This window comes from Cynocephalus volans, chromosome 16 (assembly GCF_027409185.1).
Source record: "Cynocephalus volans isolate mCynVol1 chromosome 16, mCynVol1.pri, whole genome shotgun sequence".
Taxonomy (NCBI): domain Eukaryota; kingdom Metazoa; phylum Chordata; class Mammalia; order Dermoptera; family Cynocephalidae; genus Cynocephalus; species Cynocephalus volans.
The window spans coordinates 16,378,360-16,393,623 of NC_084475.1; the positions used below are offsets into that span (position 1 = coordinate 16,378,360).

Genomic DNA, 15,264 nt, shown 5'->3' on the forward strand with positions numbered 1-15,264 from the left:
GGTATCACCAATTTTAGCTTTATTTGGCCTTGATTTTTATTTATTTATTTATTTATTATTTAAAAAATTTTTTTAAAGATGACCGGTAAGGGGATCTTAACCCTTGACTTGGTGTTGTCAGCACCACGCTCAGCCAGTGAGTGAACCGGCCATCCCTATATGGGATCCGAACCCGGGGCCTTGGTGTTATCAGCACCGCACTCTCCTGAGTGAGCCACGGGCCGGCCCTGGCCTTGATTTTTAAAAGCCATTTTTTGATAACTCCACTGGTGTGGTTATTGTTACAAAGTTGTATGGCTTCTGGGTCATGTTTGGTGTCAAAACAGAATGTATGTACTTGGATAAATAATTTAGAATTCTAATCCACTGCTTGTATGCTCTTATAATATTCTCTTTAAAGTTAGATATTTTATTCTCAAATTTAAAATGAAAAGTCTCTCTGATAAGCCGTAAACTATGAGCCAGCTCTATAACTAAATTTCTTTTTAGGAATTATGTATAGTGTAGAAAAGAAGTAGCTAGTAGGATTAATATTAGTATGGAAAACAGTAGGTTATGGATAAGTGTCATTTGAACCTTTGGGTACTACAATATAATCTTAAACAATGACTGGGTTTTTTTGTTTTCTTCCCTTCGGTGCTAGTTGCAGAATCCTATCATTGTGGTTAAATTTCAACAAAGAATGTTTAAGATCAGGGCCATTTCTTGCATTTTAAGATCCCATTTTCATGTTAAAGCTTATGTATATTTGTTGAAAAAGAAGAAATTTTTTCATAAGGCCAGCTATAATAAAGATGAGCATTGGTGGTTTATTAGGGATATGGGCAGATCTATCAAGTTGCCAGATCTCTGGCCAGAAGAGCAGCAGTCTCCTCCAGAGCAGGAGCTTCCTCACTGGCCCCTCCAGCTTTAAAACTGAGGCACATTTGGAGTGAGTGTATTCTGTTGGCTCAGTCTTGCACCTTTTTGGTGGTACATCTTGCTGTTTGCTGTGCGTATTGGGATTTACTAAGTCCTGAGCAAATTCAGGATTGCAGCACCATCTTTTTCTGTTGGTTTGTCTTAGTTCTCCGGAGACCATCACTGCCTTGCCTGTTCGCCTTATTATTCAAATCTATAGATGTGTCCAAATCAGATTTTACAAATCATAGATGACAGGATGCTATTGAAACAGTCATTCACTTTACAAAAAGATTACCACATTCATTTATAACTTGAAGGGGCTCTTCTGGCTCATTAGCAACACATATCTTTCCTTTAATTTTTTGTTTTTTTTTTAAAAGATGACTGGTAAGGGAATCTTAACCCTTGACTTGGTGTTGTCAGCACCACACTCTCCCAAGTGAGCTAACCGGCCATCCCTATATAGGGATCTGAACCTGTGGCCTTGGTGTTATCAGCACCACACTCTCCCAAGTGAGCCACGGGCTGGCCCTTCCCTTTAATTTTGGATCAGGATAGATTCCCTGTCAAGTTGTCATTAACACCATGGATTTCTTTCCTAACAAATTTTTGGTTTTGAATTCTAAAAGAAATGAATCAGAATTACAGAAAAGGTAACATAACCCCCAATGTCAATAATATTGGATGGATTTTTCCTTCTAGTTTTTCTTTCTGCATATGGTTTACTTAATTATAGGCCAGGTACATAATTTTATTTTTTCTCTTAATATATCTTTATTTTGTACCTACCCATCATAATACCCCCTAGTTGTTGGAAGAACAGAAAAAGGGATTTAATACATCTGTAGCGGTCTCCACACTTTCCCAGGAACAATCAGGAGCTGAGTGCCAGCCATCTCACTTTCTGCTCTGGATATGAGGCCAGAGATCTCAATTTCAGTATTCAGGTGAGGAACGTGGTTGAGCAGACATTGTGTGGAAGGTAGGTAGAGAAGTTATGGTTTCTTAATTGCTAGGAGAAGCATATGAGTCAGAGAGTAGAGTTGTTTCTCTGTATTTTGCTGCGTTGGTGCAGAGCTGCTGAGTGCAGGCTTGCACCACGTAGGGTGCTTTTCGCTTTGCCTTTGGCACACGTTTTGAGCATCTGCTATAGGTCACGTCTGTGCAGGGCTACAACTGTAGTAGGGGTCGTACCAGCAGTATTCACACAGTGCAGTAGAGACATGGGAGAGGGGGCAAATAACAACACTGGGGAGGCAGTTAAGGAATCCTCAGGGCAGAGAAGCCAGAAGGGTGACACAGGACATGATCAAAAGTATGGAGATGTGAGGTGAGGGTGTGATGTGTTGGGGAATACCAACTTTTTTTTTTTTTTTTTGTCTTTTTCGTGACCGGTACTCAGGCAGTGAGTGCACTGGCCATTCCTATATAGGATCCGAACCCGCGGCGGGAGCGTCGCTGCGCTCCCAGTGCTGCGCCACGGGCTCGGCCCGAGTACCAACTTTTTAGAGCAGATGTCAGCAAACTATGGTTTGCATGCCAAATCCAGCCTGCTACCTGCTTCTGTATAGCCCATGCGCTAAGAATGGGTTTTACAAGTTTTTGATGGGTGAAGAAGATTCAGTAATATTTCATGATGTGAAAATTATATGAAGTTCAAAGAGTCCGTAAGTAAAGCTTTATTTGAACCCACACTTGTTCATTTACGTGTTATCTGCTGCTTGTGCACTACAACAGCAGAGTTCAGTAGTTGCAACAAGGACCATATGTGGCACTCTCACCACTCTTCGTTGCTGCTGGGTGTACTCAGCAGTGTTTCCTGTGCCGCGTATATTAGCGTACCACATTTTATTTACTCTTTATTACCCATGCATATCTCTCATGCCAAACAAGTGGAAGAGAAAACTGGACTTGGAATGTCGCACTTTTAAAGCACAGTGGAGTGTGGATTATTTTGTTACCAAATTTGGTGGCAGAGCATTTAACAAAGATAGCTGTGCTGAGGGCCGGCCTGTGGCTCACTTGGGAGAGTGTGGTGCTGATAACACCAAGGCCACGGGTTTGGATCCCTATATAGGGATGGCCAGTTAGCTCAGGAGTGTGGTGCTGACAACACCAAGTCAAGGGTTAAGATCCCCTTACCGGTCATCTTTTGAAAAAAAAATAGCTGTGCTGAAAGAATACATCAGTATTACCAGACCAGGTACTCGTGATCACAGTATTCTCAACTCACAGGAAAGCAGTGGTCAGAAAAAATAGAAAATGTAAAAGAGAATATTTCTTTTTCTTCTTTTTTTTTTAAAGATGACCGGTAAGGGGATCTTAACCCTTGACTTGGTGTTGTCAGCACCGCACTCTCCCAAGTGAGCCAACCGGCCATCCCTATATAGGGATCCAAACCTGCGGCCTTGGTGTTATCAGCACCGCACTCTCCCGAGTGAGCCACGGGCCAGCCCTAAAGAGAATATTTCATCACAGCAGAATTTCTTCACAAAAATAAAAAATGAAAATGAGGCTACAACTGAAGTAAGTTTCCAGCTGGCTCTTTTGTTAGCTAAGCAAGGAAAGTCACTGACTGATGTTGAGTTAATTAAATTGTGTTTGATTGCAGCAGCAGAAGTGTGTCCAGAGAAAACAAACTTAAGAGCTGTTAGCTTTTCAGCAAGAACAGTTCTCAAAATGTTGAGAACATTTGGAACAACATCGATAATCAATTGAAAAACAAGGCAAATGATTTCACGTGGTTTTACTTGGCTCTTGAGGAGTCAGTAGATGTTACTATTTAGTTTTTGTTTATTCATGGAGTCAATGCCAGGTTTGAAGTGACTGAAGAATTAGCTTCTATGAATAGTCTGGTTGGAACAACTACAGGTGAGACTATTTTCAAAAAAGTTAAGAAAACACTGCTTTGGTATAGCCTGAAGTATAACCTGCTAATTTGTGTGGAGCAGAAAAAGATATAATTGGACAAATTTACAAAGCTTATGAAATGTAAGGGGTTTAAAATCTATGGTTATTCATTGTATTATTCATCAGCAGGTACTTTGCTGAAAATATTTGAATTTATCATGTGTTATTGAACTATTAAGGTCAGTGATGAATTTCACTTGCTTTTGTGGATTTAACCATCATCAGTTCCATGAATTGTTGTCAGAAAGAGAAGCTGAATATTGTGATGTGCCCTACCATACAGCAGTTTGATGTCTTAGCAGTGGTAAAGTTTTCTTGCAATTTTTTGACCCCGGGGTTGAGATTGAAATTTTTCTGAATGAGAAGAATCTCTCTCAGCCACTGCTATTGAATGCTGAATATCTTTGAAAATTAGCTTTTGTTGCAGACTTGATAACATTTCTTGATGAATTCAACCTAAATTTACAAGGCAAAACAGTCAGTGCTAATGCAGACCTTATGCTACATACAGTAAAGTCATTTCGGTGACTAATATTGCTTGAATCGCGATGTCATGTTAAGCTGCCTTATACACTTCCTGTCCTGTCAAAAGTGGAAACAAAGGTAGGCTCTCCATTCCTCCACGAGTTTACTGTAGATGTACTTTCCAAATGCAGACTATTTCTAGCAGTGATTTTGCATCTTGATGTGAATGCAAAGGAAATTTCCATGTTTCAAAATCCATTTACCTGTGCAACTGACGACTACACCAAACCTTTAATTGGAAGTGATTAAAAGAAGTATCAAGACTAGTAGAATTCTGTAAATTTCATCTAAGAGCCAGATATGCTCAGTTAGAATCATATGCTTGTTGGGCCGGCCCGTTGCTCGCTTGGGAGAGTGTGGTGCTGATGGCACCGAGGCCACGGGTTCAGGTCCCTATATAGGGAGTGGTGTTGACAGCACCAAGTCAGGGGTTAAGATCCCCTTACTGGTCATCTTTTTTTAAAAAAAAGAATCATATGCTTGTGCCTGCTGCACACTGGGACCAGGGTCTGATGCAGAGAGCCCCTCATCCTGGGAAATGGAGCAGCTGGAAAGGAGCTGCCCCCTTGCCTGTCATGCAACACTCATTCTTGGGGAACCTGGTGCTACACCACTCATAGGTGACCTGCTTCTGGGTCTGGGTTTTGTACATAGCAGAGCAGCTCCCTTGCTGTGCTCTATGCTCGACACAAGGGTTTGTTCTCAAAAAAAAAAAAAAAAAAAAATCATATGTTTGTGGAATGATATACTATTTGGCAGTACCTATCTATGTCAAAAGACATTTTCAGAAATGAAATTCTCATTTGGTTAGAGCACAGCCTTATAACACCAAAGTCATAGGTTTGGATCCCAGTGCTATCCAGCTGTTCCCCCCCCCCCAAAAAGAAATACGTAAAATCTCATTACAGAATCAATATTAACAGATGATCATTTGTAATCAGTGTTGGTGAAAGAAATCCTCCAACTTTGCAAAATGTTATCCCCCCCCAAATATCCATTCTTTATTAGTAGTCCTGTGTTACAAAAAAAATTGTAGTCAATTATATTTTGAATTTTGTTAAAAATAATTTGTGGAAATTTTTCTTCTCTCGATATGTAAGTACCTAATATGCTCAGTTTTGCCTTGTGGCCCTCAAAGTCTAAAATGTTTACTATCTGGTCCTTTACAGAAAAAGTTTGCTCACCCCTACTCTAGAGTTTAGTTTGTTGTGGGGGGGAGGGAAGGAGGTAAGCTTGAGGCCATGCTAAACAAGAAGCAATGGGGAACTAGATGTAGATTCTAGAAGCAATGGGGAACTAGATGTAGAGTAAAACGTCGGCTACTTTCTCCCATGCGCTTCTAAACTTACGTACACACAATAGCTTTTCTGAGTCATCTCTAAAACTTTTCTGTTTGTTTAGTGTGTTGATATGCTCCTCAGAAGGAGAAGTGAAACACCCAACTGATAAATCTATTAAGTTAGACAGCTTGGAACAGGATTTAAAGATTAACTGGAAATTCAGCTGTTGACAATTTAGCATTTGATTTAACACCTCCTTAAGGGTGGTACAGTTTACCTAGTTTATTCTTTTTTTTTTTTTTTTAAAAAGATGACCGGTAAGGGGATCTTAACCCTTGACTTGGTGTTGTCAGCACCACGCTCAGCCAGTGAGCCAACCGGCCATCCCTATATAGGATCCGAACCCATGGCCTTGGTGTTATCAGCACCGCACTCTACCGAGTGAGCCACGGGCCGGCCCAACCTAGTTTATTCTTAATCCCTTAGTTACCACTGTTGGTTTAGTAGGGCGAGTGATTGAATTTAGATTTCATGTAGCCTGACTTTTGCTGTTTTTCAGAATTTTGGAAAGTAAAGATAACCCAATAAGTGTTGAAAATAAATTAATTGATTTTTTTTTTTTTAGAAATGGGTGTGTGTGTTTATTTGATTTTAAAAGTTTTAAAAGAGTTTTAATAGTTTTGTAAAGCAGTTTAGCAATATGATACTTTGTGACTATATCTATGTAAAAATACTGGGAGAAAATTTACCAAAAGGCAGATGGTGAGATTAAGGGTGATATTGCCCTTTTCTTCATTTTCTGGATTTTTTTTGTGAGTGGATATGTTACCTTCGTAATCCCTTACATTTATAAATAAACTATCAGTAGGATAATTAATGTGATATCCTAAAAAGGAGTAAAAGGTAGCTTTGATTTAAAGTCAGCCCCGGTGGGGCAGGTGTGAAGGTGCTCCTCCTCAGCCCAAGTGAAGCTCCGGCCAGTTGCCGTGTCCCTCCAGGCTTTGTTGGTCCCTCTTCTTGGTCTAAGGTGTGGCTTTCTCTGATGGCGCTTATTTACTCAGGGCCTGAGTGGTTTCTTGACTCATCTTGTCCCCTATAGGTTGCTGAGGCCTCATCAGTTCGAAGCTAGTCAGTGTTTATTGGCTTTTTTCCTTGAGTGTGGGTATTCCTGGGAGATGGGGTGTGAAGAGTGTAGTCCTATGGCCCTTCCCCCTCCCCAGATGTTGGAGTGGGCACAGGGTGGCTGGTGAGTCTTCCCTCCCTGCTTAGACCCTAGGACTTCTTGGGTTTTTTGAGAGCTGAATGGATTGAAGAGTGGCTCTCAACCTGTTTAGTTTCTTAGATCTTGTGTTTTCAGACCTTTGAAATGGAAAGATGGATTGGACCTTAATGGAGTTAGTTGTACATTTCCACTGAAAACTTATGTTTCATTTCAATCCATAAAGCATAGAAAAGACTGATTTCTAAGTGGTTTTCTCCCTGCCTTTGGGCACTGCTTGCCTGTTAGCATGAGGTTGGAGGGGGAGAGGGAGAATGGGAAATTCTGAGCAAACATTTTGGTTCCTAGATAAGGGATGGTACAGTTTCATTAGTGACTTAAGCAGAAGGTGGGAATTTTCTGTTATCTGATTATGGTTAGTTGAAAGTGGGCTTTCTGTGTGCTTGGATTCAGCCCCTTCTCTCATGAGGGGCTTTTCTGCAGGACAGTCTGGCCCTGTCTGCTGAGTTAAAAGTTACCTGTGCTGTGGTGCTTCTCACAAGGGAATGGGATTAGGCTTCTACCTGTCTGCCGAGTGGTGGCATCATGAGCCTATTGGTGTAGCCTTGTGGACTTTGCTCTTTTTGTGACTTTTTCATTCCTTGATGTATTCATTCAGTAAACTTTTTTTTTTTTTCTTTTTTGGTGGCTGGCCATTATGGGGAATCAAACTGTTGATCCTGGTGTTACAAAGCTGCAGTCTAGCCAACTGAGCTAACTGGCCAGCTCAAGCTTTATTTTTTAACCTTGTCTTGTTCAAGGCACTATACTTGGTTCCTATGAGCTTGGGATCAAGGAATTTATAATCTAGTTGTAGAGAAAAATGTACATGTTATTAATAGGCAGTGCAGGATAGGGGCCATAGAAAATATCTAAAAAAAAGTGCTGTAAAAACCTAGAGAATGATAGCTGTTAAATGGGGACAAGAAGATAATTGGAGGTCAAGGAAGGCTTCATGGAGGTGGTGGTGTCAAAAGATTCATTACCATCGAATTCAGCCTTGAAAGATTTCTACAGGTAAGGAAGGGGACATGCACAAAGGCAGGAAAGTTAAAGATCTATTTGCAAGACATCCTGGAGTCCAGTTTTACTGGCTGGAATGGAGAGGTATCAAGGGAAAAAACACTGGAAAAGTGCATTGGGTTAGAGCCAGGAACGCCAGGCTAAATAGTTGGTGTTTAAGGGTATTTCAAAAAATTCATGGAGAAATAGAATTAAAGGATAATATGAATCTTTCCACGAATTTTTTGAAATACCCTGTATGTATAACTTTTTTTAGATTAATATATATGACTAATATAATATAGATCATAATATTAATTTACAATTTCTCTGCATTAAGGAACAGCAGTCACCCTTAGTCTGTGTTGCTGAGACCTATTTTATTTTGTGTGCCACACAAAGTTAGTGCTGTTTGCTTCTTGTTTCAGTGCCCTTATTGTTATTTGTGGATATGTGCATATAACCTATATATAAAGACTTAAAAGGACTTATATAAAAATAAATAAATAAATAAATAAATAAATAAATAGTTGGTGTTTAATCAGTGGCTACTGGGGGAGGCCGAAGGCTTTTTTTTTTTTTTTTTTTTTTTATAAAGATGACCGGTAAGCGGATCTCAACCCTTGACTTGGTGTTGTCAGCACCACGCTCTCCCAAGTGAGCCACGGGCTGGCCTGTCAATGGATAATTTCTTTAGTATAGTAGGTATGTCCCCTTCAGTATTTGGGACATGCTTAATGCTATAAAAAAAAGTTATTTTTTATCCGAAGTCCACGTTAACTGGGCGTTCTGTATGTAATCTGCTGGTCCTAACTGCTCCTCACTCTTCCTGCTCCTCATGAAAATTCTTCCTTTCTCCATGTTCTACCTGTTACCTCCTGAGTTAGCCTCCTAATGGGTCCAAAGAGTCACGAAGAGTATCTGCTTCCCAGGAGAGGGATCAGTGTCCCAGCTCTGCCAGGGCTTGGTACCTGCGTGCTGCCTGACGGCACAGCTTTCTGTCTAACCAGACAGAGAGGGAGACAGCAAGAAAGACCTTTTGTTCAAATGCCACAGGGGACAGGAAAGCATCAGGCTCTAGGGAGCCTTCCAGATTTCTTTCTTGTGTCTCAGAATGTACCTGGGGCCCAAAGATGATACCCGTGAAATTGGCCTCCTGCACCTTCACCTCAGCCTTATTTCCCTTTTCTAGTTCCTCTACTCACGTCCCACAAAGATACTTGGAGCTCTTGGGACTTTGCACACTCTTGGTCCCTTTGCCTAAAACACCCTTCCCTGAATTCTTCATCCACTAGCACCTCCCCTTTATCCTTCCTCCAAGGGTCAAGGATCCTCTTGGGTTCCCCAGGCACCCTGACCAAGCCTACCTCATAACCCTTTCCATACTTGATTGATTCCTCCTATTGTGTGTCTCTCATGGAAATGTGAGCCTCCTAAGGAAGGACAAGGACCTGGTCCTTCTTCAGTCCTCATTGCTCAGCACCATCCCTGCACCTAGTAGGTGCTTAATAAGCATGTGCTGAGTGAAGGACAAAGATCTGTTTGGAGGCTTCACTGCCCCTTTATCCCCCATTTGTGCTCCTTAGGGAGCATCTGGCTGCCGCACCCATGCCCCCCAGTATTTCTCAGCACTCTTCGTTAGCATTAGAGAAAACCTATCTGAAGAGTCTGAGCCCTGGACCTACCTGCCCCACACCAGACTAGTGAGGCTCTGACTGTCTTGATATGAGCCAGAGATATGGGCTGTATCCTTTGGCCTGTGTTCTGTGCCCACCAGATCCAGGCTACACTCTGAGCCCAGACAGTTGTTTGAGGTCAGGTTGCTGCTCCTGTCAACTGGCAGATGGCTGGCTGCTGAGCACCCTGTGATCTGTGGTTCCTGCCTTTCAGGATGGCTTGGGACCTGCATGTTGGTATAGGTCCAAATGCTGAGGTCCTGCCTCATAGTTCTGGTCCTCTCCTAGTGTCCCAATGAAACTAACAACCCAGAGCAGGGCCCTCAGGGGACTTGGTGGCTAGCTTCTTGCTGGAAAGCAAGGGGCTTCACTCTCTGCTCCCGGCCTGCCCCACACGGGGTCTCTTTGCAGGTACCTGAAGGAATTCCGCACAGAGCAGTGCCCACTCTTTGTGCAACACAAATGCACGCAGCATCGGCCCTACACCTGCTTCCACTGGCACTTCGTGAACCAGCGGCGCCGACGGTCCATCCGCCGACGGGACGGCACCTTCAACTACAGTCCTGACGTCTACTGCACCAAGTACGACGAGGCTACAGGCCTCTGCCCGGAGGGCGACGAGTGAGTGCCCCAGCCTGCCCTCAGAGGAGCCCCCTGTCTCCTGGGTCTGATGCCCTCAGAATAGGCCAGGAAGATTCTGGGAAGCCAGCCAGAGGCTGCTTTTGCGAGGACTGGCTGTAGCCCATCCCACCTTCCTGGACCTAGACTCAGACCCCACCTTGGGGGTTAAGAAGACTCTTTCCCTTTCACCACTTTTAGGAAAACTAAAACAGGCCTTTCTTCTGCTAAGTCTGAGGGGCCACATATTGACCAAGGTGGCTCCCTCAGCCTTCTTTCATCCTCCCCTGCAGGTCACAGGAACCCTCACCCTGTCCTGCCACACCCACTGCATCCCATGCAGCTCCCACCACGGCTAGTGGTTTAGAGACAGAGCCTCACCAGCTCCCCCATTTGCTGACTCTAAATGCCTTACCACAAATCTCTAGAGGAACAGGACACAGCACTAATGAAAAACCTAAGGAAGTAGCAAACCTGGGACATCAGTGAGAGGGACATTCTTTGGCCCTGCTTGTCATTTGTTTCAGCCTTGCAGAAGGGTGATGAGAGGCCCCTCGGGGGCCCTGTGGGTATGACTTGCCGAACCATCCCTGCACCAGGCCCTATTTTTTTACAGAGGTCAAAGGTTTGCTGACTCTGTCCCAGCCTAATGAAGCACTCGGGGCATGAGGGTCTGTGCCCACATTTTGAGTAGATCATTTGCTTTTTTGAGGACCTCCAGTCTGGGCAGCATTTGTTCTCCCAGCTGTGTGTCCCACCCAGGAGTGCCGCCTCTGGAGCATATCTTCAGGGCAGCCCAGGAATGCAGGTCTTACTGCGCCCCCTTCAGGCTGCAGTGCTCAAGGGGCGGAGCCATGGTGGCAGGGGCGCTAATCACTGCCTTTCTTCTTGATCCACCATGATGGTGAAAGCCCTTCAACTGTTGGGGGAAGGGTAGGGGTGGGGAGGGTAGCCCAGGCGCAGGGGGCAAGGTTGAGTGGTCCCCACCACCATGTTCCAGGTGCCCATTCCTGCACAGGACTACAGGGGATACTGAGCGCAGGTACCACCTTCGTTACTACAAAACTGGAATCTGCATCCACGAAACAGACTCAAAAGGCAACTGCACCAAAAACGGCCTGCACTGCGCTTTTGCTCATGGGCCCCATGACCTCCGCTCCCCTGTCTACGACATCAGGTGGGCTGGGGGCTGGGCTGGGCTGATGGCGGTAGCCTGGGGTCTGGGGCAGGGTCCTTGCTGCAGATGACGGTGAGTACCACAGACTGCAATGGAGGGCTGGCACTATGGCCATGCCCCCTCATGCTCCCTCCTCGACCTCTCTCCCTTCCTCTCCTCCCAGGGAGCTCCAGGCCATGGAGGCCTTGCAGAATGGCCAGACCGCAGTAGAGGGCAGCATAGAGGGCCAGTCAGCTGGGGCTGCGAGCCACGCCATGATAGAAAAAATCCTCAGTGAGGAGCCTCGGTGGCAAGGTACCTGTGGCCACACAAATGGCCGGACCCCCTCCTGCCACACATCTGCCCCCTCCCCTCTTCTGCCCAGAGCTGTCCTTAGATCTTGGCTCACCTGTTCTCCACCTGAAGATCCAGCTCTGCTGGAGGGCACTCAGCCCCTTATCCCACTTTACACCCTCCATTCAAGAGGCTCTTGGAGGGGAGTTTTCCCAGATACACTGCATTCCCAAGATCCCTCCAGGCTTTCACATATGCACACTCAAGCGCATGCATAAGTACACACGCGCGTGTTCCTGATCCTCACGGGGCTGCCCTTTTTGCCCTGTGAGCTGCGAGTATCTCCAGTGAGAGAGATGTCTTCCTTGTGTCACCTGGGTCTCAATCTTGGTGTTGGCCTCCCCAGTGTGCCCATAGCCTGTGAGGAGGTGGCCCTGCTCACACCTCTCACAGGAACCCTAGCTCCTGGATCCCTTCCCAGTGGCTTCTCCTTGCCCTTCCCTCCACTCCACTCCTGCTGTTCTCGGGGTGCTCCAGCTCCATTTGCCTGACCGCTGCCCTCTGGCCCCCTGTGCAGAGACAGCTTATGTGCTGGGGAACTATAAGACGGAGCCGTGCAAGAAGCCCCCGCGGCTGTGCCGCCAGGGCTACGCCTGTCCCTACTACCACAACAGCAAGGACCGGCGGCGGAGCCCCCGGAAACACAAATACAGGTCCTTTGGCCCCAGGAGGCCTGCCACGGGAGGGAGTGGCAAGGAAGGGATCATGGTGGAGGCTGCTACCACCGTGGCTCTCAGGGAGGTGGGGAGGCCAGCCCTGGGATTACAAGATCGCAGGGTCCAGGCTCAAGGGGAGGGAATGTTAAAGGTGGCTGAACATGGGAGCCTGGGTCCTCCTCTTGCATGAATGAGGACCCTGGTCAGACAATCTCTGGGGCCCCTCCAGTTCTGATCCTGAGGGGCATGTGCAGGAGGAGGGCCCAGCCACAGTGTAGAAAGAGTGGTTGTGGCCCTAGCCTGACTCTCTTGGGCTGGCGTGGTGCTTGGGAGGGCCGGCTGTCTTTGGTGATGCAGCCAGGCTGGGCCAGAGAAACAGCCTGGCTTCTGGCCCTAGTAAGACCCTCACTCTGCAGCTGGCCTTTTCCATTTCTGCATCTGTCCCTGTGAGACCAGAGATGGGCCCTGAGCAGGGATCCAGGTGGCACTAGGCCTCCAGTTCATCCTCTCTTGCCTTTGTCTGACCCACACTTTTGTCGGATCAGGTCATCTCCTTGTCCAAATGTCAAACATGGAGATGAGTGGGGAGACCCCGGCAAATGTGAGAACGGAGATGGTTGCCAGTACTGCCACACCCGCACGGAGCAGCAGTTCCACCCGGAGGTGGGCCTTCGGAGCAGGGGTGGAGGGGTGGCTTTGTGTGGCCCCTTTGGGAAGCAAGGAGAGAGGCAAGGAAGGTCAGGGCAGATGGTGGCAGAGCCAATCCTGACACCATCCTGGAAGAGGGATTCATAGCCATGGGCTCCCCCCAGCAGTGCCTAGAGGAGCCCCAGTTCAGCAGCTTCTCTCATTCTGAGCTCACACTTACCAGGCATCCCTCTGCTTCCAGTTTTGTTTCCCCCAGGCCTGACAGGGAGGGTGTGGACTGAGCGTGTGACATGGCCGTTGTGGGCTTTGGCCACTCATGGTGCTTATAATTCAGTGACACCAGGATTTAAAAAATAAAGAGCCTCTTCCAGCTTTCCTGTCCCAGATCAGAACCTAGGGTATTAGCAACCTCCCTGATGCAGTTCCCTGGCCTACTGGCCCCATAATGTGGCCCTGGGCCCTATCAGTGTGCCTAGGTCTTGTGCAGGGTACAGGGAGGTGCATGCTGTCCCTGGTTCCATGGAAGCCAGGACACTCTGAGATAGACACATGAATAGATACTACCTTCATGTGGCTGCAGATCGGAGACTAGAAAGTTAGACCCAGTGTAGATTACCACCTAGGGTGCCCTGGCAAGGGTGTGTTGAGGGGGTGACTGTGTGCTGCGTGAGATCTTGGCTCACTTAATGTTCAGGAGACATACTTGGAGGCACAGTCCTGGCCAAGACCATGAGTGAAGAGCAGCATGGAGAGGATCCCTTTGTGAGGGCTGGTGGGACCTGTGATGCTGGAAGGGAGGGCATGTTGGTGGCAGTGGGGATGGCAGTGGGCTACCTCAAGAGTTTGAGTAAGAAGTCAGTAGGGAGAGACAGGGGAGTGGAGTAGAATGGGGGGAGACAGGAAGAGATCACTAAGCTAGCCCATTCATGCAGAGGAGGGGGAGCCTGCCCTTCCCTCTTGGCCCAAGCCTGACCTGCCTCTGCTCTGCCCCCTCCAGATCTACAAATCCACCAAGTGCAACGACATGCAGCAGTCGGGCAGCTGTCCCCGAGGACCTTTCTGCGCCTTTGCCCACGTAGAACGTATGCTGTTCCATTGCCATGTGGCAGTGACCTTTCCACCCTTCCCTCCCCTAAGCATCTGCTCAGGCTGAGGCAGGGGCCACCCTGTCAGCATGCCGTGCATAGGAGTCCTTGTTTGCCAGCAGCAGGCCTTGTCTGCACTGGAAGTTCTATTCCCCTCACCTCTCTGGAACTGGCCTTGAAGTCTTGGAGCTTCTAAGGTCGTGAGATAGAGACTGCAGGGACTGCCCCCCTGGTCAGGCACTTACAGTCCCAGGCAGGGTTTGAGGCACTGTGCCTCCCATAGCCGACTTGGCAAATCCCACCAGCCACTCCGAGTCACATCCACAGCAGGCATCACTAATGAAATACAGAGCTCTTTCCCACTGAGCCCTGCTCAGGTGTCTAGAGCCTGTGCAGTCAAAGTATAGTGTGTCCCCATATGTCATTTCAAAGTTAAAAACACTTTAACCATGTTTAAAAAAAAAAAAAAGGCAAAAGAAACAGGTTAAAATAATTTTAACATTTTTATTTAGCTCAATATAAAATATTATTTCAATAAGTAATCAATATAAAAAATTATCAAAACATTTTACCTTCTTTCTTTTTCCTTTTTTTTTTCTTTATTTGGCAGCTGGCTGGTACAGGGATTGAACCCTAGACCTTGGTGTTATCAGCACTGTGCTCTAACCAACTGAAACCTTTTTTATTATACTAAGTTTTTGAGATCCTATATGTATTTCGATACCTACAGCACATTTCATTCAGACCAGAACATTTCAAGTGCTCGACAGCCTTGTGTGCTTGTGGCTGCCATGTGGGACAGCACAGGTCTACATCCTCAGCATCACACTCCAGCTTGCCACTGCCAATCTCAGAGATGGAGCTCAAGTTAACACCTATTTCCACCCCAGGCCACTGCTTTGGTTCTCCTTAACTCTTTTCCAGGCTCAGGCCCTATCTCTGAGCTGAGTGTGAAAAATAAACTGAGGGCCCCAGAAGGGACAAGTATATTCTTGGTGCAGAGGTGGCCCACCGCCATGGGCACTGGGACTGCCAACTGAGACAGCCCAGAGAAGTGAGGAATAGTTCAGGCTTTGGGGTCATACAGATTGGCGTTCAAACCCCAGCTCATATGTTTCCTAGCTCTGTTGCCTAGGTAGATTTATCTTACCTCCCTGATCCTTAATTTCCTTATCTATAAGATGGAGACCATA

The 15,264-nt window shown here is 46.3% G+C and overlaps 1 protein-coding gene across 2 annotated transcripts in view; it reads left to right on the top strand.

Moving 5' to 3' along the window:
- Positions 1-15,264, top strand: part of UNK (unk zinc finger) — a 32,148-nt gene that overhangs the window by 8,703 nt on the left and 8,181 nt on the right. For both annotated transcript variants that reach the window (XM_063080611.1, XM_063080612.1), the window contains exons 2-7: positions 9,966-10,175; positions 11,173-11,349; positions 11,513-11,643; positions 12,200-12,335; positions 12,884-13,001; positions 13,984-14,068. In XM_063080611.1, the coding sequence (XP_062936681.1) occupies positions 9,966-10,175; positions 11,173-11,349; positions 11,513-11,643; positions 12,200-12,335; positions 12,884-13,001; positions 13,984-14,068 (857 nt within the window). The remainder of the gene's footprint in view (positions 1-9,965; positions 10,176-11,172; positions 11,350-11,512; positions 11,644-12,199; positions 12,336-12,883; positions 13,002-13,983; positions 14,069-15,264) is intronic.